This window comes from Chiloscyllium punctatum, chromosome 7 (genome assembly GCF_047496795.1).
Source record: "Chiloscyllium punctatum isolate Juve2018m chromosome 7, sChiPun1.3, whole genome shotgun sequence".
Lineage (NCBI taxonomy): Eukaryota > Metazoa > Chordata > Chondrichthyes > Orectolobiformes > Hemiscylliidae > Chiloscyllium > Chiloscyllium punctatum.
The window spans coordinates 24,234,338-24,260,724 of NC_092745.1; the positions used below are offsets into that span (position 1 = coordinate 24,234,338).

Genomic DNA, 26,387 nt, shown 5'->3' on the forward strand with positions numbered 1-26,387 from the left:
CCTCATCTGACCCATCTTACCTCATCAACACGTAAGCCTCCTTCTTCTTCTTAACAAGAGATGCAATTTCTGAAGTTAATCACGGTTCCCTTACCTTATCACTTTCTCTCTGCCTGACAGGGACATACCTGTCAAGGAAACGCAATATCTGTTCCTTCAACCAGCTGCACATTTCAATAGTCTGCATCCCCTGCATTTTGCGAACCCATTCAATGCATCCTAATTCTTGCGGAATTGCATTTTAGTTGCCCCGCCACATCGATAAAGAAGACGTTAATTAGGTTGTTTCCGGAGTTGAGCAGGTTGGCCTAATCGTAGATTGGTGATATATTCATTGGAATTCAGAAAAATGGAAACATATAAAGTAATGAATGGAATGGATAAAATCGAAGTAGTGAGGATGTTTCCACTGGCAGGTGAAGCTAGGACAAGAGGGCATCACCTCAAGATTAGAGGCAGCAAATTTAGGACTGAATTGAGAAGGAACCTCATGACCTCTGTGGAATTCATTGACCAGGAATGTAGTTGATGCTAGTTCAGTGAACGCTTATAAAGCTAAAGTAGTTTTTTTTTAAAAAAAATAATTAATTAAGGGATACAGTGAGAACGTGAGTAGATGGTTCTGCATCCACGAAAAGATCAGCCATGGTCTTATTGAATGGCAGAGCAGGCTCACAGGCCAGGACGGCCTTCTCCTGTTCCTAGTTCTTTTGTTATGTTATCCATACCTCCCTCACTCGACTTGGAGGTGCTGGTGTTGGATTAGGATGGAAAAAAAATAAAATTCAGAGAACACCAGGTTATAGTCTAAAAAGTTTATTTGGAAGCACGAGCTTTGCTCCTGCTTCATCAGGTAGTTGTGTGATTTTTAACTTTGTCCCTCACTCTTGTAACTGATAAACAGCAACAAAAGCCATGAAACAGTGCGCATGCTCTAGCCAACAATCGGGCCAGGGTGATTGGTGTCAGTGGTGAAACAATAGAAAGGCAGGGGTAGAACTGGAGGACCTGGCGGGGCAATTAGTCCTCTGGCCAATCAGTGAATGAGGGGCAGGACTTGACTATGCCACGAGAACATCCTCGTGGTTGGCGCGGATTTTCGGTATGTATGTGCAGAGGTCTGTCGGTAAGGAAAGAAATAAACAGCAGGAAGCGGGCGGGAAATGGCGTTGGCATGGTCTGAGAGGTTTTACAAACATTTGATAAACATCGGAAAATACAAATTTGAAACTTACAGTTCCGTTTTTGCAGCAAACGGGAAAATGCCTCGTTGAGTAATCGGCCCGAGTGAACGAAATCTTTATTCGGGGCAATGATTCACTGGACACGTGCGTGGCCTCCAGCTTTGTAGGGGGCAAAGTTCAGAGGGATGTATGTGCAGCATTCCCTGGTAAAAAGAGTCAGAGGGCAGGATTGACACAGAGCAAATTCAAACCTAGAGAAATTGACTTTTTTTTCTGGATTTGTTTCGTCATTATTGAAGTGATTTAGATGGGAATAGAGGCCGTAAAGTTAGTAAGTTTGCAGGTGACACCAAAATTTGAGGTATTATGGACAATGAAGAAGATTATCTCAGAGTACAGTGGGATATTGATCAGATGGGACAATGGGCTGAGGAGTGGCAGATAGGATTTAATATAGATAGATTAGGTTAAGATATCTGGTTGTCATAGGTTGAACCGAAGAAGTCTGTTTCTGTGCTAGACATCTTTGACTGTGGGATCATAAAAGTCAACTCTGCTCTGGTTCACCTATGGGCTCTCTAATGTCCACTGCTTCAATATTTAGCTTCCTCAGTCTCTCGTGGGTGTAGTTTTGCTCTTTATTATTACTAACACAGCTGCTTTATAAATTAATTTAAAACTATAGCGCTGGAAAAACACAGCAGGCCAGGCAGCATCCGAGGAGCAGGAGAATCGATGTTTTGAGCATAAGCCCTTCTTCAGGAATGGAAATGAATTTTCCACTGCTGCCTGGCTCCTAACCATATGCTGCTCCATTATCAGGTTGTTTTTTCCACAATATCATTGACAGCCAAGAATTCTTTTTTCCAATAAGCGAGTGCATTTTCCTTTAATTTCTGACAGTCAAATTCTGCACCATTTTCATTCCCTGTGATTCATATTACACTCACTGAAACATCAACTGTGTATTTCTCCGTCCACAGAAACCAGTGATCAATGCCAAAGCCTTGTTGCCTGTGGAGAGGGTGATGTTTGACTGCCTTGTACAGCTGCAGTTTGTATGTTGAAGGTGCTCCCACAACGTGGTTGGATAAGAGACATTACAGATTATTCACTGAGCGATATTGAAGAGTAGAAGATATCTGTACAAATCATCATGCTTTTAATTTAACAAAGTATTATTGAGAACTTTTGACATAAGGCTACAGATGGAGAATATTGTGTCCAGTGACCGAAACCATTGCCAAATAAGCAGTTTTTCAAGAATGCCTTAAAGGAAAAAAGTAGATCTTACAGGGATAGAGTGGGGATTCCAGATCATGTTCCCTTGGAATCTATAGAAACGGTCACACAGGTGAACTCAAAAATAAACACATCATTGAGTGTCTAAAGTAAAATGAGTTATTGAGATATGAAAGGGTGTATTGTGCAGGGAGATAGGAATGATTACAGCCAGGAATTAATTCAAAGGTGCGAAAGTAAATTGTTGTTGCTTATAAATGGGAGTCTTTTGATTGATCAGAAAGTTTTGGTACAAGTGAGCATTTCAGCAGTAGAGTTTTCAATATTTTTGAGATTATCAGGAGTAGAATGTAGGATGCTGGCCAGGAGTGGGTTTAGATAATGAAATCTAGAGTTAACAAAAGGAATGAGAGTTTCAGCAAATGAGCTGAGACTGGTGAGGTCAGGTGATATCACTGAAGTCGAAGTAGTGGTCTTGGAGGGGGTCTGGCCTGTCATCCTCACCTCAGGTCTCAGATTCAGCTGTTTGTCAGTTTGTGAATCGAGTCTGTACCAAGCTCAGGAACTGAGTAGCCCTGGCAGAACCCAAACTGGGCATTGCTGAGCAGGAGCTTGACAGCACTGTTGATGACACCTTCCATCACTTCACTGCTGATCCAGTGTGGACTGATAGAGGTGAATTGGCTGAGTTGGATATGCCCTGTGTTTTTGTGTTGGAACATCCCTGAGCATTGTTCCACAAAGTCGGTAGGTGCCAGTGCTGGAGCAGTACTTGCCTTGGTGGACTGCAGGTTCTGGAGCACAGCCATCAGTACTGTTGTCAGGATATTGTCAGGGCCGAAAGCCTTTACACTACTTGTCCATTTCTTGATCTGATTTGAAATGAGTTTTCAACCAAGTCGATTCATATCTGTGATGTCAGGGACCAATGGAGAAGGCTCATCCACTTGGCACTGCTGGCTGAAAATCGCTGCTAATGCTGTCCTCTTATCTGTTGCATGAATGTGTGAGGTCCATCCATCAGAAAGGGTGGGGATATCTGTGATGCTTCGTCCAGTGAGTTGTTTAATTGTCCATCACCATTCTTGACTAGGTGTGGTAGAACTGCAGAACTCAGATCTAATCCATTGGTTATGGGATCACTTTGTTCTTTTTGGTGTTGCTTGTGCTGTTTGGCATGCAGGTTTGGTAGATGCACCAGGTTGGCACTTCATTTTTAGGTATGCCTGGTACTGCTCCTGGCATGCACTCGTGCATTCACCATCGAACCAGGGTTGATTCCCCTGGCTTGATGTTAATGGTTGAGTGGGGGATATTAGGCCATGATATTTAAGATTGGGCTGCAGTACATGTCTGCTTCTGTTGTTGGCCGACAGTGAGGCGGAAGTTGCAGGATCAAGAGGGGTGATTGTGTGGTTGCATTTTCCAGTGCATTGGTAGATGTAATGTGATCCATCCAGTTTCATTCCTTTGTTGAGACTGTGCAGTGATTAATACAATGAGTGATTGCATGGACGACTATCAGGTTCCTTTCCCTCAAGGGCATTATCAATGGCAGATAAAAAAAAACATCCCCAGTGGTTCCAGTACAAAGAGTAGATTCTTCATTCCAGTTTTTTTTCTCTTGACTTCAGAGCCACCCTCTACCGATTTGGGATTCAAACCTGAACTTCAGTTGTATATTTTAATATTCTTGATAAATGATAAATGCGAAAGGTTTGTTCACTTATTTTTAGAATCACTATCACAGGTTTTGTTTATTATTTTGGAACGAAAAAGAATGTCCATTATCCTGTCTCCTCCATCCTCCCCTCCAACAACAAGAGTGAGGAGCACATGGAGTTTCTCTGTCCATAACATTGAGACAATCCGATCAGCTGCCTCTGCTTCTTTCCTCCCTCTCCACTAGCCCACCGAGCCAAACTGCCTCACAAGGGTGCTCCTCATTTTAGTCCTAAACTTACATTACCTAGAGTCTCTTGTCAAGCCTTATTAGAGGTCATCTTGACCATTTACCCTAGTGTAGCTAAATCATGGACATTCCAAATCTCTGTCTCATCCTTCCACTTGTCACCACTCCCCCCACCCCTTGCAATTCACAGATATTGTTCCATGATCTGTCTGTTTGTCTTTTCTGCTTATGTCCTTCTCTCCCATTCTACTAAAACCTAATATTTGACCTCACCATCATTGGAAAATCCTGCTCCATCTCCACTCTCCCTTTCCTTTCTGAATTCATTGTATTTGGTGTCCCTCCAGGATCTAGCCTTGGTCCGTCCTGTTTCACACCTACATACTGCCAGGACGTAACATCGCCCAAAAGCACTGTGTTAGGTTTCACATGTACACTGACAATGCCCAGCTCTCCCTCCCCACCATCCGTCTCCATTACTCCACTATTACTCAGTTATCAAACTGCTTACCACGCTTCGATTAGCTGCAATTCACTCCAATTAAACACTGCAATTGTTAAACCCATTGCCTTCAGTTGTTATTCCAAATACATTTTCCTCACTGCTGTGTCCCTCCCTCTCACTGGGAAGTGTCTGAGGCAGATCTACATTCTTCACAATATTGCTTTCATATCTGACCCCAAGGTGACCTTCTGATCAAAAATCTACACAATCACAAACACCAGGAATTCCAATCTCTAAAACGTTGCTTGTCTCCTTCTCACCCCAGCTCCATTGGTACTGAAACCCTAACCTGTGTCGGTGTTGCCTTTAACTTGACAAATCTGAAACAGAACCCTTGATTCCACGACTGACACAGAATCTGGTCCAAGACTCACCCGTAATGGGACACATCCTCTCCATATTTACCCTTTCAAACCTTGACAGAATCCTGTTATGTTTCAAAGAGATCTCCTCTCATTCTTCCAAAGTCCAGTGAGTATATTCCAAACTTGTTCATCCTTTATTTTCAGGATACTCCCTTCAAAACGGGGATCATCCCAAAGGATCTTCTCTGAAATGCCTCCAATAAACTATTCTATTTCGTTAACTAAAGCGACCAAATCTGATCACGTTACTCCAGATGTGGTCTCACTCGCCATTTGTTTAGTTGCCCTAAGGTATATATTCCAAACTCTTATATTGCAAACTCCTTGAAATAAGTGACAGCATTCCATTCCCTTTCCTGGTTCCCTGTTGTAACTGTGTGCTCGCTTTGTGTTTCCTGCTCATTTCCCCTCCCCCGCTCCCCCCCCAACCCGTCCCTTTCTGGTGCAGCTTTCTACAGTTTATCCCAAGTTATGCTCCATTTGCCAACTTGTTGCCCACTTTTTCTGTGAATATCTCTCTGTAAACTGTTTATAATCCTCTTGGAACTTTCCTGTTATGCCTTTTCTAGGAGATTTCCCCCCTCATTATTCGAAACATTTACTGGGAGCACTGGGCAGTGGGAAGCATGCTCAGTTGCTATCTTTTCAGGGATACTCCGTTTAATTACTGGGAGGAGCTTGCTGCCCCTTGGTCAGAATGGAGACAACTTGCCCATCGAGCTGCATGAGCCTTTCACACCCCATGTCTTATTGATGAGGCACAGCGACAGCACAGAAGATAGAAAAGGAAGCAAATCCTGCTCTCCATATCTGACTGAATCTTGGATCATTCTGTCCCATGTTCAGTCACATGAAGTCCTAAGGTGGAAACTCATAGAAACCCACACAGATTTGCCCCTGAATTGCCTGTTGACCTCCCCCAGGGGTAATGTGTACAGACAGGACGGCACGGAGGTACAGTAGTTAGCACTGCTGCCTCACAGCGCCAGGGACCCAGGTACAATTCCCGCCTCAGGCGACTGACTGTGTGGAGTTTGCACATTTTCCCCGTGTCTGCGTGGGTTTCCTCCGGGTGCTCCGGTTTCCTCCTACAGTCCAAAGATGTGCAGGTCAGGTGAATTGGACATGCTAAATTGCCCATAGTGTAAGTTAAGGGGTAAATGTAGGGGAATGGGTGGGTTGCGCGTCGGTGTGGACTTGTTGGGCTGAAAGGCCTGTTTCCACACTGTAATTAATCTAATCATCCTGGGCCAGGAGGAGGGGATTGTATGAGTTTCCAACTTGAACTGACAGTGACAGATACTATAAACTTGTATTACAGGTGTACATTCAGATGGGAATCTCAGTCATTGTAACGCCAAACTCTGACAGAATTACTCAATACATCATGACCTGGATATTCATATTGTGTGAGAGTATTGTGTTCCAGATCAATACACTTTGCTGCATTGAAGTTCTCCTTTGAATCAAACCATCCTATCAATAGATCTTCCCAAATCTTCAACATGTGTCCTGTAATCCTTGTATAATGAGATGACGGGTGTAAGGTTAATTATTATAATATGTAACTTTGTAAACTGCTTTGTCACAGCTCCCCATAATTTCCTTTGCTACATGGGTTAATATTCTCAGTTTTTCCAAACCGCTGATTCCCCAATGTCTGTTTGCTCTCTCTAAGGTAAACATCAGGATTGTGTTGGAACATTCTCCACTTGCCTGCATCAGTGCACCCCCCCCCCAAAAAAAAATGAAAGAAATTGAACATCCTCCAGGGTAAAGCACTGTACCTGAGTGGTTTCCCATCTGCCACCTTCAGCATTCTCTCTCCCCACCCCCGAGGCACAGTGGCACCTCTGTGTGAAAGATCAAGTCAGCACTGTCCTCCCAGACCATAGGACTACTCTCTCATTGGAGAGAGATGTCGGTGGTGGTTTACCTGAATATTACCACAGCGCAGGCAAGGGGATAGGTTGAAAAGGATAGTCCATTAATTGTGGATGGTTATTCTTGATGGGTATTAGCAACACACATGTCACATGAGTAATTATTATTAAAAAATCCCCACAAATTCTGCAACTAAAATCCATCATTCCTTGAACCATCCTGGCAAATCTCCTGTGCCCCCTGTCAGGGACCCTGCCATCCTTCCCAATGTGTGGCCGATCTCTGATTCGCACAGATCCAGCTGCTCTGTGTTCCTGTGGGTGATATCAGAGAGCAACAGTTGCACTGAACCACACTGTCTGGAAGTGAGTGAGAGACAGAAATCCCGATGGCATTTCAGATATATTTAGGAACACACTTGTATGCCAAGGCTGACAGGTCTATGGGCTCAGTGCTGGAAAATAGGATTAAAATAGTTAGCTGGGAGATTTCTTTACAGCATAAACCCAATGGACCACAACACCTTTTTCTGTCATGTAGACCACAGATGCATAATATAGGAATATGACAAGCCACAATAGAAACCAGGTCAGAGAAGGTGATATTAGAATACGTGATTGATTAATGTTTTTTTGGAGGAAAATGTGACAGAGGTTAAGCGGGACATTATGGAGCTCAGGGCTCAGGAATCTGAAATAAAAATGGGTTATCCTGAAGGTTGGAATGAAAGAAAGGCACATCACAGAGATTTGTGAGGGTGGACAAGATTAGAGATAGGGAGGGTATTGAGACTGGAGGAGATTAGAGATTGGAGGATGTTGCATATATTGAGATGTTTTTGATACCAGAGATATTGGTAGTTCTGAGGCTAGAGAGGAATTACAGAGATAAGGATGAGTTGTTAGTTTTCCCAACACGACCTCTTTACTGATAATGATTGTTTCTCTGTCCTCATCTGCCATTGCCTCCATAGGCCTGTGACAATGAGAGTACGCAGATAGTATGTTCCCGTTAAGGCCAAGGCTGGGAGGCGTCGAGAATGATGCATGACCTGAGAAATTGAGGCTCTGGTCAAGAAAATGAAGCAAGGATATGGCAGGTACAGAACACTGGGTTTGAGTGAGTCCCTCAGGGACTATAAGGGCAGTAGGAGTATACTCGCGGGAAACCAGGAGGAAGAAAAGGGGACATGAGATAGCGTTGGGAAATAGGTTTAAGGAGAATCCAAAGAGATTCTACAAATACACTAATGACAAAATAATAACTAGGCAGAGAATAGCGACCCTCAAAGATCAACAAGACTGTCTATGGAACAGCAGGAGGTGGGGGGGATTCTGTAATTCTTTCATGTCAGATTTTACTGAAAGGGGATATGAAAGTTTGAGAAGTTGGAGAAATAAATAGTGATAACCTGGCAAGTGTACATATTACAGAGGAGGAGGTTCTGGATGTCTTAAAATGCATAAAGGTGGATAAATACCTGGAATCTGATCAGGTGTATCCCAGAACTTTGTGGGTAATTAGTGAAGCTTTTGCTGGGCCCCTCGCTGCGATATTTGTATCATCAAACACCACAAGTGAGGTGCTAGAAGACTGGCTCGTGCCATTATTTGAGAAAGGTGGTAAGGAAAAGCCAGGGAACTATAAACAGGTGAGCCTGAAGTCAGTGGCAGAGAAGTTGTTGGAAGGGATTTTCAGGGACAGGATTTACAAGTCATTGGAAAGGCAAGAAATGATTAGGGAGAGTCAGCATGGCTTTGGGCATTGAAATCAGTCACTTGACTTGAGAAATATACAAAGTTTCACATAACACACTGGTTAGCAGGTTCAGTACCATAGAATTCTGGCGGAACTAACTGTTTGGATACGGAATTGGCTGGAAGGTCAAAGAGACATAGATGGACAACACAGAAACAGAGACCCGTCGGTCCAACCAGTATATGCTGAACAGATATCACAACACAATCTAGTCCCACCTGTCCGCACCTGGCCCATATCCTTCCTATTCATATACACATGAGGATGCCTTTTCAATGTTGCAATCGTAATGGCCTCCACCACTTCCTCTGACAGCTCATTCCGTACATGTACCACCCTCTGTGTGAAAACGTTGCCTCTCAAGTCTCTTTAAATTCTTCCCCCTCGTACAATAAACCTATGCCCTCTTGTGCTGGGGTCCCCCACGCCACGTAAAAGACGTTGTCTATTTATCCTAACCATCCATCTCATGTTTTTATATACATCGATAAGATCACCTCTCAGCCTCCGACGCTGCAGGGAAAACAGTCCCAATTTATTCAACCTCTATTGAACTCCCAGCCTAGCTCAAATCCTCCAACCCTGGCAACGTTCTTGTAGATCTTTTCTGAACCCTTTCAAGTTTCACAACATCCTTCCAATAGGAGGGAGACCAGATTTGTACGCAACATTCCAAAAGTGGCCTAACCAATGTCCTGTCCAGCCACAACATGACTTCACAACTCCTGTACTCAATACTTTGTCCGATAAAGGAAAGCATACCAAATGCCACCTTCACTATCCTATCTACCTGCACTCCAAGGACTCTTTTTGTTCAGTCACATTCCTCAGGACCTTACCATTAAGTGTATAAGTCCTGCTAAGATTTGCTTTCCCAAAATGCCAACTTCTGTCCATTCACCCATCTGATCAAGATCCCGTTGTACTCTGAGGTAATCTTTTTCACTGTCCACTACACCTCTAGTTTTGCTGTCCTCTCACGAACTATACCTCCGATGTTCACATGTAAGACACTGATATAAATGATGAAAGGTTGTGGATCCTGCAGTGATCCTTGTAACACTCCACTAGTCACAGGTCTCCAGTCTGAAAAGCAACCCTCCATCACCACCCTCTGTCTTCTGCCTTTGAGCCAGTTCTCTATCCAAATGGTTAGTTCTTCCTGTATTCTGTGAGCTCTAACCTTGCTGAGCAGTCAGTGTCATGTTGGAGGGTGCTTTTTGAACTGGAAGCCTGTGATGAGCAATATGCTGTCAGGTTGGGTGCTGGGTCCACTGCTTTTTGCCATTTACATAAATGAGTTCTATGTGAATCTTGGAGCTATGGTTAGTAGGTTTACAATAGACACCAAAATTGGAGGTGCAGTGGATAGCAAAGTTACCTGAGAGTACAATGAGACTCCGATCAAATGGGCTGAGGAGTGGCAGATGCAGTTTAATTTAGATAAATGTGAGGTTCTGCATTTTGGAAAAGCAAATCAGGGTGGGACTTATACACTTAATGGGAAGGTCCTGGGGAGTGTTGCTGAACAAAGAGATCTTGGAGTGCAGGTTCATAGTTCCTTGAAAGTGGAATTATAGATAGGCAGGGTAGTGAAGAAAGTGTTTGGTGTACTTTCCTTTATTGGTCTGTGCATTGAGTACAGGAGTTGTGACGTCATTTTACGGCTGGACAGGACATTCATTCAGCCACTTCTAGAATTCTGCTTCCAGACCTGGTCTCCCCGCTATTGGAATGATATTGTGAAACTTGAAAGGATTCAGAAAAGATGCAAAGATGTTGCCAGGGTTGAGGGATTTAGCTATAGGGAGAGGCTGAATAGACTGAGGCTGTTTTCACTGGAGAATCGGATGCTGAGAGGTGACCATTGAGGTTAATAACATCGTTAGGGGCAAGGGTAGGGTAAACAGCCATGGTCTTATTCCTGTTTAGGTGAGTCCAAAACTAGAACGCACAGGTGTGAGGGAAAAGATTGAAAAGGGATATTAGGGGCAAAGTTTCAAGCTGAACGTGGCCTGTGTATGGAATGAGCTGCCAGAGAAAGTGTGGAGGCCGGTACAGTTACAACATTGAAAAGGCATCTCACTGTATATTTGATTGGGAAAGGTTTCGAAGGCTATGGGCCAAGTGCTGGATTATGGGACGAGATTACTTTAGGATATCTGGTCAGCATGGACAAGTTGGACTGAAGGGTCTGTTTCTGTGCTGTATATCTCTATGGCACGAATAAATTAAAATTAAGAAATGTTTCTCTTTTATGGAGAGTTAGCAGAAGGTCAGACAATTCTCCTTGGAGCTGAGAAGGTTAAGCAGTGATTTCGAACAGGAGTTGATTTGTTTCCAGGGTATTTCATTTACAGAGAGACAGAGGGAGAAATCTTTAACGTCACAATTTTTAGTAACTATTTTCAGGTAACTGGCAAATAATGCAAAGAAAAATGTGAAGATTATTTTACTCAGTAAGTTCTGAGCATCTGGAACAGTTTGAACAGCTGGATGCAGATTCAGTAGTTATTGTCAAAACAAATTTGAAATTTAACATTTTTAAGGAAGGATTTGGAGGGCTCTGTCCAAATGGGAGGTGAGTTGGGATAGACTGGCACCATCTCCAGAGGGAGAGAGTATAGCCCCAATGGGCGGAATAGCCTCCAGTCCCTGTGCTCTGTGATACTGACCCATTCACTGTGAATGATGAAGCTTATCACAGGGCAGAGCCGTAGAGATGTACAGCATGAAAATAAACCCTTTGGTTAAACTGGTCCATGCTGACCAGATATCCCAACCTAATCTAGACCCATTTGCCAACACTTGGCACATATCACTCTACACCCTTCCCATTCATATACTCATCCAGATGCCAAATGGTTTAATTGTACCAACATCCTCCACTTCCTGACAGAAGATTCCATACACGCACCAACATCAGTGGGGAAAAATATTGCCCCTCAGATCCATTTTAAATTCTTCCCCTCTCATCTAAAACCTATGCCCTCACATTCTGGACACCCCCAAACCAGGGAAATGACCTTGTCTATTTATCCTATCCATGCCCCTCATGGTTTTATAAATGTCTGAGGTCACCCCTCAGCCTCTGATGCACCTGGGAGGATCCCACCACTCAGGTCACAATGGGGCCTGGCTGATTGACACAGCTTCAAACCAATAGGAGAGTTGGCATGATCCTCCAGCCAATGGGAGTGAATGAGGGGTGGGTCCAGCAGGCCAACACATGATCATCAGCTTTGCAGGCGCAGTGTCACTGTGAGGGGGGACTGAATGTGAAGGAGTGGGAGAGACAGCAGATACTGGGAGAGAGATGGAGTTAGTGTGGACTGGGAAGGTTGGATAACACTGTTTCAGTCTGCTGGACCTGAATTAGATACTCTGGGTAAATTAGAACCAAAAGAACTTCGGATTCTGTAAATCACACGCAACAACCAGAAGGTACTGGAAAAGCTCAGCAGATCAGGCAGCATCTGTGAAAAGAAATCAGTTCGCATTTTCGATCCAGTGACACTTCCTCAGGAACTGATGGTACTGAGAAAAAAAGTCTGTTTTTATGCAGAAGGTAGGGGTTAAGGAGTAAATGATATGTGGGGATAGAGTCCAAAGAGAGAGATAAGAGCAGTTGGACAAAGGAGTGGATAACGATCTGACGGGGGGGGGGGGGGGGGGAGGAGGGTGAATAGCTGTTTCTGGGGACCGTTAGTGGCTCACCACATGTAGTGTATAATGGCAGGTTACGTAATAACAAGGCCTGGTATGTCGGGTAGGTGGCAAAGACACTAGGACGTGGGAGAGTTCAGGACTTAAAATTATTGAATTTGATGTTGAAGTCAGAAGGTTGCAGGGTTCCCGAGTGGGAGATGAGGTGGTGTTCTTCCAGTTTGTGTTAAAGTGTGGCGCTGGAAAAGCACAGCAGGTCAGGCAGCATCCAAGGAGCAGGATAATTGACGTATTGGGCATGTCAGCACTTCATCAGAAATGTGGGTGGTGGAATATGGCTGAGAGATAAATAGGGACGGGTGTTTGGGGTTAGGGGGAAGGGAGCTAGGGAGGCAATAGGTGGTTGGAGATGGAGGGTCGTGGTGAGAGGGTGGAATGGACAATTGGAAAGGAAGATGGACAGGTGGGACTGTTCAAGAGGCCAGTGCCGAGTTGGAGGGTTGAATGTGAGATAGGTTGGGGGATGGGAGATGAGGAAACCTTGAAGCCGTGTGGTTGAAAGTTCCCAAGGTGGAAGATGAGGTGTTCTTCCTCCAGGTGTCGGGTGACTCGGATTTGGGATGGAGGACTTGCATGTCCTTGGCAGCGTGGTGACGGAGGGGGTGGGGGGTAACCGAAGTGGTCGGCCACAGGGCGGTGGGGTTGGTCGGTGCATGTGTCCCAGAAATGTTCCATGAAATATTCCACAATTTAGTGTCCTGAGAGCAAGGGACACAATAGGTGAGGTGTTTGGGTGGGCAGGGAAATCTCTGCTGGATGTAGGAGGATCCAGTGGTGCCTTGGATGGAGGTGAGGGGAAGGTGTGGGCACAGGTTTTCCACCTCCTGCAGTGACAAGCGAAGGTGCCTGGAGTGGAGGGTGGGTTGTTGGGGACCGTGGATCTAACGTGGAAGTCACAGAAGGTATGGTCTCTGTGGAATGCTGAAAGGGGTTGTGAGGGAAATATATCTCAGGTGGTTGGATCTGATGGTAGAAAGAGCAGAGGATGATGCGTTGTATCTGGGTGGAAGGTGAGGATGGTGGGATTCCATCTTTGTTGCATTTGGAGGGGTGGGGTTCAAGTGCAGTGGTGTGGGAAGTGGAGGAGATACACTGGAGGGCATTGTTGGCCACATGTGAGGGGAAATTGCAGTCCTTGAAATAGGAAGCCATTTGGTATGTTCTGAAGTGTTCTTCCAACTTGCATCAAACTTCACTGGAACAGAGATGGGACAATGGGACAGAGATGTTGGACATGGAACAGTCTTGTGTATTAAAGAGCAGGCAACTGGAAGCTCGGGGTCTTTTTTTCAGGCACAATGTAGATCATCAGCCACCATTTCCAACACCACGACAGAGATGCGAGAAGGTTCCTGTCTCCTCCATTCGCAGATTTCCACTTTCCCACTCCTTTATCTTTCCAAATGTTCCTGTGTTTCGTTGGGCTCTGTCCCCACCTATTATTTACTCTTTAACCACTATCTCCTGTAGTCCAAAGATCTGTAGGTTAGGTGAATTGGCCCAGCTAAGGTTCCCGTAGTGTTCAGGGATGTGCATTAGTCCGGGGGAAATGGAGAGTAATAGATTAGGAGAATGGCTCTGGGTGGGATAAACTTCGGAGGGTGGGTGTGGAATTGTTGGGCCAAAGGGCCTGTTTCCGGAAGGGATTCTAATTTTCCCAGCTGTCATCGGTTCTGAGGAAGTGTCAGTGGACCCATGATGACCCATGGTGTGTGCAGGAGGCGGAAAGGGGAAAGGGGAGAATGGCAGCAGAAACCGGATGAAATGTATCAGTGTAGACTGGGAGGGTTTAGTTACACTCTGTGCAGGTCGTTAGTCTGAATTAGAAACTCTTGGTCCCACGTTTGCAGCAAAGGGGAAGATGGCTTGGACCTCAGGCAGTGAGAGGTCCTGGGTTATTGCCACCATCTTTATTTGGGGCAAGGTGCAGCAAGGAGCATGCACGTGTCCTCTTCCTGGGTGGGAGTCGGGTGATTAGAAGAGGAACATTTACACATCAAACACATACCAAGAGAAGTGTTTGTCTTCACTATTCATCTTGCATCGACTGAGCTTTGTTTTGTGAATTCATTTTATAGGATATTAATTGATGATAATTGAGACTGGGATCTCAATAAACAAGTTTCTACAGTCAGCGGAGTTATCAGTACCTGAATATCATTGGGATTTAACTGTGGAACGAGAAAGGTTTGTCTGTTCTGTCTGTGGGAAAATATCTTCAATATTTTTGTCAAGCCAAAAGCAGAACGATGTTCAATTTCATAGTTGGATCACCTTTGGGATATGTGTTCAATTCTTGGCCCTGCAGCTGTGGAAGGAGGTATTGGCCTGAGAGAGAGCACAGATTTATCCAAATTACATCTCGTCTTTTTGCAGGAACTGTCAGATTTAGTCTCAATCATCCACTTTATAATGTTAATCTGAAAACTCCCTACTTCCTATTCTCTGCAAATTTCTCGTGGACTCAAATTCCAGCATCATTTCAGGTGGAACGTTCCAGATTCTGACAACTGTCTGTTCATTCAGAAACTGCTAAAGTCCATTTTGACTCTGGGATTACAAAGGGCTGAATTGAAAGATGCACTGCTGGTCTGCGCTCCCATTGAGATGCATTGGAACAGTACAGGAGGCTGAGGGCAGTGTAGGTGTGAGCAGACAGTGAAAATGACAGGGCTGCACTATGAGGGCTGCTTGGCTCAATGAGAGTGTTTTGGAGTTGGGTGTAAATAGTAAATTGAGACAGGGAGAAGGTGCCCTAATATCCCTTTTCAATCTATTCCCTCATGCCTGTGCTTTCTAGTTTTGGACTCACCTAAACAGAAATAAGACCCTGGCTGTTTACCCTATCCATGCCCCTAACGATTTTATCGACCTCTATGGTCCCCTCTCAGCATCCGATTCTCCAGGGAAAACAGCCTCAGTCCATTCAGCCTCTCCCTATAGCTCAATGCCTCAACCATAGCAACATCTATGCATCTTTTCTGAATCCTTTCAAGTTTCACAATATCATTCCGGGACTGAAAGCAGAATTCCAGAAGTGGCTGAATGAATGTCCTATACAGCCGCAAAATGATGTCACAACTCCTGTACTCAATGCACAGACCAATAAAGGCAAGTACACCAAATACTTTCTTCACTACCCTGCCTATCTATGATTCCACTTTCAGGGAATTATGAACCTGCACTCCAAGATCTCTTTGTTCAGCAACACTCCCCAGGACCTTCCCATTAAGTGTATAAGTCCCACCCTGATTTGCTTTTCCAAAATGCAGATCCTCACATTTATCTAAATTAAACTGCATCTGCCACTCCTTAGCCCATTTGATCGGAGTCTCATTGTCCTCTCGGGTAACTTTGCTGTCCATTGCACCTCCAATTTTGGTGTCTATTGTAAACCTACTAACCATAGCTCCTATATTCACATAGATATCATTTATATAAATGGCAAAAAGCAGTGGACCCAGCACCCAGCCTGACAGCATATTGCTCATCACAGGCTTCCAGTCCAAAAAGCACCCTCCACTATGACACTGACTGCTCAGCAAGGTTAGAGCTCATGGCATACAGGGAGATCTAACCATTTGGATACAGAACTGGCTCAAAGGCAGAAGACGGAGGGTTGCTTTTCAGACTGGAGGCCTGTGACTAGTGGAGTGTTACAAGGATCACTGCTGGATCCACTACCTTTCGTCATTTATATCAATGACTTAGATGTGAACATAGGAGGTATAGTTAGTGAGCTGACATCAAAACTGGAGGTGTAGTGGACAGTGAAAAAGATTACCTCAGAGTACAATGGGATCTTGATCAGAAGGGTGAATGGCTGAGGAGTTGTATTTTGGGAAAGCAAATCTTAGCAGGACATATACACTTAATGGTAAGGTCCTGAGGTGTGTTACTGAACAAACAGGCCTTGGAGTGCAGGTAGATAGGATAGTGATGGTGGCATTTGGTATGCTTGCCTTTATCGGACAATGTATTGAGTACAGGAGTTATGAGATCATGTTGCGGCGGTACAGGACATTGGTTGGGCCACTTTTGGAACGTTGCGTACAAATGTGGTCACGCTCCTATTGGAAGGATGTTGTGAAACTTGAAAGGTTTCAGAAAAGATTTACAAGAACGTTGCCAGGGTTGGAGGATTTGAGCTAGGCTGGGGGTTGAATAGAGTTTGAATAGACTGGGGCTGTATTCCCTGCAGCGTCGGAGGCTGAGAGGTGATCTTATCGATGTATATAAAAACATGAGGTGCATGGATAGGATAAACAGATAAAGTCTTTTCCCTGGCGTGGGGGATCCCATCACTAGAGGGCATAGGTTTATGGTAGGAGGGGAAAGACTTTAAAGAGACTTGAGAGACAACGTTTTCACACAGAGGGTGGTACGTGTATGGAATGAGCTGTCAGAGGAAGTGGTGGAGGCCATTACGATTGCAACATTTAAAAGGCATCTTCATGTGTATATGAATAGGAAGGATATGGGCCAGGTGCTGACAGGTGGGACTAGATTGCATTGGGATATCTGATCAGCATGTACTGGTTGAACCGACTAGTCATTGTTTCTGTGCTGTCCATCTATGTCTCTTTGACCTTCCAGCCAATTCCGTATCCAAACATCTAGTTCCGCCAGAATTCTATGGTACTGAACCTGCTAACCAGTGTGTTATGTGAAACTTTGTATATTTCTCAAGTCAAGTGACTGATTTCAATGCCCAAAGCCATGCTGACTATCCCTAATCATTTCTTGCCTTTCCAATGACTTGTAAATCCTGTCCCTGAGAATCCCTTCCAACAACTTCTCTGCCACTGACTTCAGGCTCACCTGTTTATAGTTCCCTGGCTTTTCCTTACCACCTTTCTCAAATAATGGCACGAGCCAGTCTTCTAGCACCTCACTTGTGGTGTTTGATGATACAAATATCGCAGCGAGGGGCCCAGCAAAAGCTTCTCTAATTACCCACAAAGTTCTGGGATACACCTGATCAGATTCCAGGGATTATTCCACCATTATGCATTTTAAGACATCCAGTATCTCCTCCTCTGTCATATAAACACTTGCCAGGTTATCACTATTTATTTCTCCAACTTCTCTAACTTTCATATCCCCTTTCAGTAAAATCTGACATGAAAGAATTACAGAATCTCTCCCACCTCCTGCTGTTCCATAGACAGTCTTGTTGATCTTTGAGGGTCGCTATTCTCTGCCTAGTTATTATTTTGTCATTAGTGTATTTGTAGAATCTCTTTGGATTCTCCTTAAACCTATTTCCCAACGCTATCTCATGTCCCCTTTTCTTCCTCCTGGTTTCCCGCGAGTATACTCCTACTGCCCTTATAGTCCCCGAGGGACTCACTCAAACCCAGTGTTCTGTACCTGCCATATCCTTGCTTCATTTGCTTGACGACAGCCTCAATTTCTCAGGTCATGCATCATTCTCGACGCCTCCCAGCCTTGTCCTTAACGGGAACATACTATCTGCGTACTCTCATTGTCACAGGCCTATGGAGGCAATGGCAGATGAGGACAGAGAAACAATCATTATGAGTAAAGAGGTCGTGTTGGGAAAACTAACCACTCATCCTTATCTCTGTAATTCCTCTCTAGCCTCAGAACTACTACTATCTATGGTATCAAAAACATCTCAATATATGCAACATCCTCCAATCTCTAATCTCCTCCAGGCTCAAAACCCTCCCTATCTCTAATCTTGTCCACCCTCACAAATCTCTGTGATGTGCCTTTCTTTCATTCCAACCTTGAGGATAACCCATTTTTTATTTCAGATTCCTGAACCCTGAGCTCCAGAATGTCCCGCTTAACCTCTGTCACATTTTCCTTCAAAAACACATTAATCAATCACGTATTCTAATATCACCTTCTCTGACCTGGTTTCTATTGTGGCTTGTCATATTCCTATATTACACGTCTGTAGTCTACATAACAGAAAAAGGTGTTGTAGTTCATCGGGTTTATGCTGGAAAGAAATCTCCCAGCTAACTATTTTAATCCCATTTTCCAGCACTGAGCCCATAGACCTGTCAGCCTTTTCATACAAGTGTGTTCCTAAATATATCTGAAATGCCATCGGGATTTCTGTCTGTCACTCACTTCCAGACAGTGAGGTTTACTGCAACTGTTGCTCTGTGATATCACCCACAGGAACACAGAGCAGCTGGGTCTGTGTGTACCAGAGATCGCCCACACATTGTGAAGGATGGCTCGGTTCCTAAGAGGGGGCACAGGAGATTTACTAGGATGGGTCAAGGAATGATGGATTTTAGTTGCAGAATTTGTGGGGATTTTTATCATTAATTACTCATGTGACATGTTTATTGCTAATACACATCAAGAATAACCATCCACAATTAATGGACTATCCTTTTCAACCTATCCCCTTGCCTGCGCTGTGGTCATATTCAGGTTAACCACCACCGACATCTATCTCTAATGAGAGAGTAGTCCTATGGTCTGGGAAGACAATGCTGACTTGATCTTTCACACAGTGATTCCACTGTCCCTCGGGGGTGGGGATAGAGAATGCTGAAGGTGGTGGATGGGAAACCACTCAGGTACAGTGCTTTACCCTGGAGGATGTTCAATTTCTTTACTATTGTTGACGCTGGCAAGTGGAGACTGTTACAACACAATCCTCATGTGTACCTTATACATAGCAAACAGACATTGGGGAATTAGGGATTTGGAATAACTGAGAGTATTCTCCATGTAGCAAAGGAAGTTGTGGGGAGCTGTAACAAAGCGGTTTACAAAAGTTACATATTATAATAATAAACCTTACATCCGTCAGCTCATTATACAAGGATTACAGGACACATGTTGAAGATTTGGGAAGATCTATTGAGAGGATGGTTTGATTCAAAGGAGAACTTCAATGCAGCAAATGGTATTGATCTGGAACACAATACTCTCACACAATATGAATATCCAGGTCATGATGTATTGAGTAATTCTGTCAGAGTTTGGCGTTACAATGACTGAGATTCCCGTCTGAATGTTCACCTGTAATACAACTTTATAAAACCCGTCACTGTCAGTTCAAGCTTGAAACTCATACAATCCCCTCCTCCTGGCCCAGGATGATTAGATTAGATTACTTACAGTGTGGAAACAGGCCCTTCGGCCCAAGAAGTCCACACTGACGCGCAACCCACCCATTCCGCTACATTTACCCCTTAACTAACACTGTGGGCAATTTAGCATGGCCAATTCACCTGACCTGCACATCTCTGGACTGTGGGAGGAAACCGGAGCACCCGGAGGAAACCCACGCAGACACGGGGAGAATGTGCAAACTCCACACAGTCAGTCGCCTGAGGCGGGAAATGAACCTGGGTCTCTGGCGCTGTGAGGCAGCAGTGCTAACCATTGTGCCACCGTGCCGTCTTCACTGTACACATTACCCCTGGTGGAGGTCAGCAGGCAATTCAGGGGCAAATCTGTGTGGGTTTCTATGAGTTTCCACCTTGGGACTTCATGTGACTGAACATGGGACAGAATGTTCCAAGATTCAGTCAGATGTGGACAGCAGGATTTGCTTCCTTTTCTTTCCTTCCATTCTGCCGCTGTGCCTCACCAATAAGACATGGTGTGTGAAAGGCTCATGCAACTCAATGGGCAAGTTGTCTCCATGCTCACCAAGGGGCAGCAAGCTCCTCCCAGTCATTAAACAGAGTATCCCTGAAAAGATAGCAACTGCGCATGCTTCCCACTGCCCAGTGCTCCCAGTAAATGTTTGGAATAATGAGGGGGGAAATCTCCTAGAAAATGCATAACAGGAAAGTTCCAAGAGGATTATAAACAGTTTACAGAGAGATATTCACAGGAAAAGTGGACAACAAGTTTGCAAATGGAGTATTACTTGGGATAAACTGTAGAAAGCTGCACCAGAAAGGGACGTGGGGGTGGGGGGGGGGGGGGGTGTGAGGGCGGGTGGGGAATGAGCAGGAAACACAAAGCTAGCACACAGTTACAACAGGGAATCAGGAAAAGGAATGGAATGCTGTCACTTATTTCAAGGAGTTTGCAATATAAGAGTTTGGAATATATACCTTAGGGCAACTAAATAAATGGCGAGTGAGACCACAACTGGAGTAACGTGATCAGATTTGGTCGCTTTAGTTAACGAAATAGAGTAGTTTATTGGAGGCATTTCAGAGAAGATCCTTTGGGATGATCCCTGTTTTGAAGGGATTATCCTGTAAGCAAAGGCTGAACAAGTTGGGAAACTACTCACTGGACTTTGGAAGAATGAGAGGAGATCTCTTTGAAACATACAGGATTCTGTCGAGGTTTGACAGGGTAAATATGGAGAGGATGTGTCCCATTACAGGTGAGTCTTGAACCAGATTCTGGGTCAGTCGTGGAATCAAGGATTCTGTTTCAGATTTGTCAAGTTAAAGGCAACACCGACACAGGTTAGGGGTTCAGCAGCAATGGAGCTGGTGTGAGAAGGAGACATGCAACGTTTTAGGAGATTGGAATTCCTGTTGTTTGTGATTGTGTAGATGTCTGATCAGGAGGTCACCTTGGGGTAAGATATGAAAGCAATATTGTGAAGAATGTAGCTCTGCCTCAGACACTTCCCAGTGAGATGGAGGGACACAGCAGGAAGGGAAATGAATTTGGAATAGCAATTGAAGGCAATGGGTTTAACAATTGCAGTGTTTCTTTGGAGTGAATTGCAGCTAATCGAAGCGTGGTAAGCAGGTTGATAACTGAGTAAAAGTGGAATAATGGAGACGGATGATGGTGAGGGAGAGCTGGACATAGTCAGTGTAAATGTCAAAAACCTAACACAGTGCTTTTGGGCGATGTTACCTCCTGGGAGTATGCAGGTGAGAAACCGGAGGGAGCAAGGATAGATCCTTGAGGGACACCGACTACAAGGAATTCAGAAAGAAAAGGGAGTGTGGAGATGGAGCAGGATTTTCCAATGGCGGCGAGGTCAAATATTAGTTTTTAGCAGAATGGGAGAGAAGGACATAACCAGAAAAGACAGACAGACAGATCATGGAACAATATCTGTGAATTGGCAAGGGGGTGGGGGGGTGGTGTGGTGGTAGTGGTGCAGTGACAAGCAGGAGGATGAGAGAGAGTTTTGGAATGTCCATGATTTAGCTACACGAGGGTAAATGGTCAAGATGACCTCTCATAAGGGTTGACAAGGGACTCTAGGAAATGCAAGTTTAGGACTAAAATGAGGAGCACTCTTGTGAGGCAGTTTGGCTCGGTAGGCTAGTGGAGAGGCAGTAAAGAAACAGAGACAGCTGATCGGATTATCTCAATGTTATTAACAGAGAAACTCCATGTGCTCCTCACTCTTGTTGTTGGAGGGGAGGATGGAGGAGACAGGATAATGGACATTGCTTTCGAAATAAAAAAAACAAAACCTATGATAGTGATTCTAAAACTAAGTGAACAAATCTGTTGTATTTATCATTTATTAAGAATATTAAAATATACAACTGAAGTTCAGGTTTGAATCTCAAATTGGGAGAGGGTAGCTCTGAAATCAAGAAAAAGATAACTGGAATGAAGAATCTACTGTTTGACATGGAAACATTGGGGATTTTTTTTCTGCCATTGACAATGTCCTTGAGGGAAAGACACCCGACAGTGGGCCATCAAATCACTCATTGTATTAATCACTGCACAGTCTCAACAAAGGACTGCACAGTGGCACAGTGGTTAGCATTGCTGCCTCATAGTGCCAAAGACCCGGGTTCAATTCCTGCCTCAGGCGACTGACTGTGTGGAGTTTGCACATTCTCCCCGTGTCTGCGTGGGTTTCCTCCGGGTGCTCCGGTTTCCTCCCACAGTCCAAAAATGTGCAGGTTAGATGAATTGGCCATGCTAACTTGTCCGTAGGTTTAGGTGAAGGGCCAAATTTAGGCGAATCGGTCTGGGTGGGTTGCACTTCGGCGGGTCGGTGTGGACTTGTTGGGCCGAAGGGGCTGTTTCCACACTGTCAGCAAACTAATCTATAGTTTGACATAAGGTTACCACATTATAATCTACCAATGCACTAGCAAGTACAAACACAAAATCAGCCCTCTTGACCCTACAACTTCCGCCTCACTGTGGGCCAACAACAGCAGCAGAACTGTACTCCAGCCCAATCTGAAATCTCATGGCCTGATACTCCCCCACTCATCCATTAACATCAAGCCCGGGGAATCAACCCTGGTTCAATAGTGAATGCAGGAGTGTATGCCAGCATTACCAGGCATACCTAAAAATGAGGTGCCAACCTGGTGCAGCTACCAAACCTGCATGCCAAACAGCACAAGCACCACCAGATAGAACGAAGTGATCCTGTTAGAAACGAAAATCGCTTCTTAATAATCGCTCTAGACAAATTCAGGAAAACAAAGTTTTATTAGCAAGTCTGCAGAGTCGGGCAGCCTTCTGAGTAAAAGGCGCGCTGAGGCTTACAAAGTTTCTCATTATATACAGTACAAATCCCTCCCCTCCTTGGCTCTAACAAGCCATGAGGTTCACATTCTTAAAAACATCATTATTCTTCGATTTACACCCTTATCACAAAGTCTGCAACAAATGTCTCCAGACCCTCCCCTCCCTGGCTCTAACGAGCCATGAGGTTCACATTCTTAAAAACATCATTATTCTTTGATTTGCACCCTTATCACAAAGTCTTCAGAGTCTCCAAAGTTGTTTCTCTCACCCTGCAGTATTATCAGTCAAGGCCTCATTCTTCCCTGCCTGTGTTAATGGTTTCATCAATCAAGGGCCTGTTTGTTTTTACTCTGCTCACAAATTGTCAGCATTCTGCACAATTTAAACTATTCTACTTTTGAGTATACAAAATGTTTTAGAAAAGAAACAAAGGTTTTGTCTTTTATTATAGATCAGTCTGTGGTCCAGGCACATCTTAAAGTTTAAACCGAAATTACCTCTCACAATTCCACCCTTTTCTTTCTTTAAGATGTGCCTGACCAATATAGCCCCCCCTCCTCAAGGGCCCGGGAAATCCTTGGTCTTTCGCAGCAACATCACTTTAAGTTCACGCGTCCCATGTTGTGGAACAACCACTGCCTGGAGTCGGGAAATATTTTTCTGAATTAAAAACTGAATACAGGGAGTTGGGCAGGGTAATACGAGAAGAAGAATCATGCCCCCCCCAACCATCAGCAACGCTGTGCGCCACCAACTACCACCTAGGAGACCATCCCACCATCCGATGCCACTAAGAGGACGCCAAGATTGTACTGGCACATGGGCCAATTTCCGAATTTCATCGGAAATTTCCAAAACCGCTTTACCATTATCGTCAATTTCTAGACAGCAGTTTGTCAGGTTAAACTTCCCGCACACGCCCCCCCTCCGAGGCCAACAGATAATCCAAGGCAAGTCGGTTTTGATATATAGCAGCCCTCATCTGATCCTGCTGCTTAGCTAGCAACTCCAGGGCCAGGGCAGTCCGGTTAGTAATAACCTCTACGACTGCTTGGAGCCTGATAATTCGATTTAACATATAGATAGGAGTACGATATCCCCATGATCCGTCCTGTGCCCATGTAGCTGGCCCGTAGTATTCAATAATCCGGGCCGGTGGCCACTCATCCCCCCAATCACCGACTTGGATATCCCTTGGTGACCTACGGAGGGAGTCAAAGAGTTTAATCCCCAAATCATCGCCTTCCTCCCGGGGTAATAGGAAGAACGCAGGTCGTATTAGACCCAGGAAGCATACCCCAGCCAATCCCATGGGCAGTTTGGAGTATGCCCGATTACCGCATATCCAAAATAGGCCATCTGGAGCAGGCCCCCCCTGTTTCGCAACTTTATTCCACACCTCTTTTACCCCAGGAATGCCCTCATAAGGGCCGGAGCCGCTACAATTCCAAAACCGAGAGTCATCACCCAGCCTCACACAATTGCGGTTCTCCTGTTTTGCAATGTACCATGTGATATCCTTAGGCCACCAGACTTGTGTGGTTGCATTCAACACACTCTGACAGGGGCTGATACCCACCTCAATCTTCCCTTTCCCTTCAACACACAACTGGCCTTCCGGGCTGTTAGTCAGTCTCCACCTCTGTCCTTTTCTTTCGTTGACATGTGTCCAATTATACTGATGTAACTCCCATATATCTAAGCTATGACCAGACCACGGCCATTGTTCAGTCATATGCGGCCCCCCACAAACCCAGCAATTGCTAACATTTAAAACAGTGGCTATTCTAGAGGTGAGATCAATAAACAGGTTTTGTGTAACATCAGGGAGTTCAATTTTTCCTTCTACCTCTTCGTATACGGATGGCACTTTAGGGAGCACGACCGTTCCCTAACGGTCTTGCTCCTTCCCCAACCCCCGATCAGTGATCTGTATCTTGGTCTCCTTGACTCTGTCAACCTGCTCCCTGAGCAACACGGAGGATAGGTCCCACCTCCCAGTTTTGCTAATAGACACCCAGCGGTCATTTATAGGGCATCCACGGATTTTGCCACCGTATCCTTTATTATATACCTGATAATAGGGTCTCCCATCCTCCCAACATTCGTGTCGTGCACTCACATCGTAACACCTATCGTCCACATAGGAATGGGACACAATGTTCCCGAGTAGATTCAAATCCCAAGTCTTACTATAGTTCGACATTTGTCACATCTCCCCTCACCCTCCCCCACATACAGGAGTAAATTGATCAATATCCCCACCAATACAGTCCAAGTAGAGTTCATTATTGCTGTCTTTTCAGTTTTACCACCAACGGCTTGTCCCCTGGCTCGCATGTCCAAGTGCTTTCTTCTTCAGACGGAACAGGCCCCTTTATCCTCGATGCGTGGACCCACCCTTTTTCTTTCGTCCGAACAGCTGCTTCAGTTGTTAACAGGACCAGGAACGGTCCTTCCCACTGCGGCTGGAGCTTTTCGGCCTTCAGGTTTTAACAAGTACCCAGTCTCCGGGCTCCACCTTATGCAAGAGGAAGTCGAGCGGCGGAGTCTGAGCCAGGAGACCTTTCCTCCGGAGTTCTCTTGGGCAAATTTGACCTCAGTGGGATCCCTCCTGCGCCACGTGGTGTACCACAGATTGAGGTCACCTTTGATATTGACGCAAATGGCATCTTGAATGTCTCTGCTGTGGACAAGAGCACTGGCAAAGAGAGCAAAATCACCATCACCAATAACAAGGGCAGGTTGAGTAAGGAGGAGATCGAGAGGATGGTGCAGGAAGCGGAGAGGTACAAAGGTCAGGATGATATGCAGCGTGAGAAAATTACAGCCAAGAATTCCCTGGAGTCGTACGCATTTAACATGAAGAGTTCAGTGGAGGAAGAGAAAACGAAAGGCAAGATCAGTGAGGAAGATAAGAACAAAGTCATCGAAACGTGTAACCAGGCCATCTCCTGGCTGGAGGCAAACCAAACAGCAGAGAAGGAGGACTTTGAGCAGCAGTTGAAAGATTTGAAAAAAAAAATATGCAAGCCCATCATTGCCAAACTTTACCAGGGAGGTATGCCCGAAGGGCCATTCTCAGAACAAGTCAGAAAGGACCCTTCTGGTGGACCAACAATTGAAGAGGTTGATTGAAACTTTAACTCTCTTCAAAGTAATATCATTTTCAGTTGGTCTCTCTTCTCCACCATTCCATCCCCCCACCTCCCTGAAATTGCAACAGTCCTTTAGAATTTCTCGGGGCTTCTGTAAACCCAGTTGATTTGGACATTTGCACAGTTAGGTAAATGATGGCCTACATTTCTGAAGTTTGGGTGTTTGAATGGTAGCAATTAAACGTGTCAATGGTGAATTTTTCTGCAAACTGTTTCCTG

At 44.8% G+C, this 26,387-nt stretch overlaps 1 protein-coding gene across 1 annotated transcript in view; it reads left to right on the top strand.

Annotated features, from left to right (window-relative positions):
- LOC140479493 (heat shock 70 kDa protein-like) overlaps positions 1-26,148 on the top strand; it is a 63,613-nt gene extending 37,465 nt beyond the window's left edge. Inside the window, exon 2 of the mRNA XM_072573326.1 lies at positions 25,511-26,148. Coding sequence (XP_072429427.1) covers positions 25,511-26,148 — 638 coding nt within the window. The remainder of the gene's footprint in view (positions 1-25,510) is intronic.
- Positions 26,149-26,387: the final 239 nt, after the last annotated feature.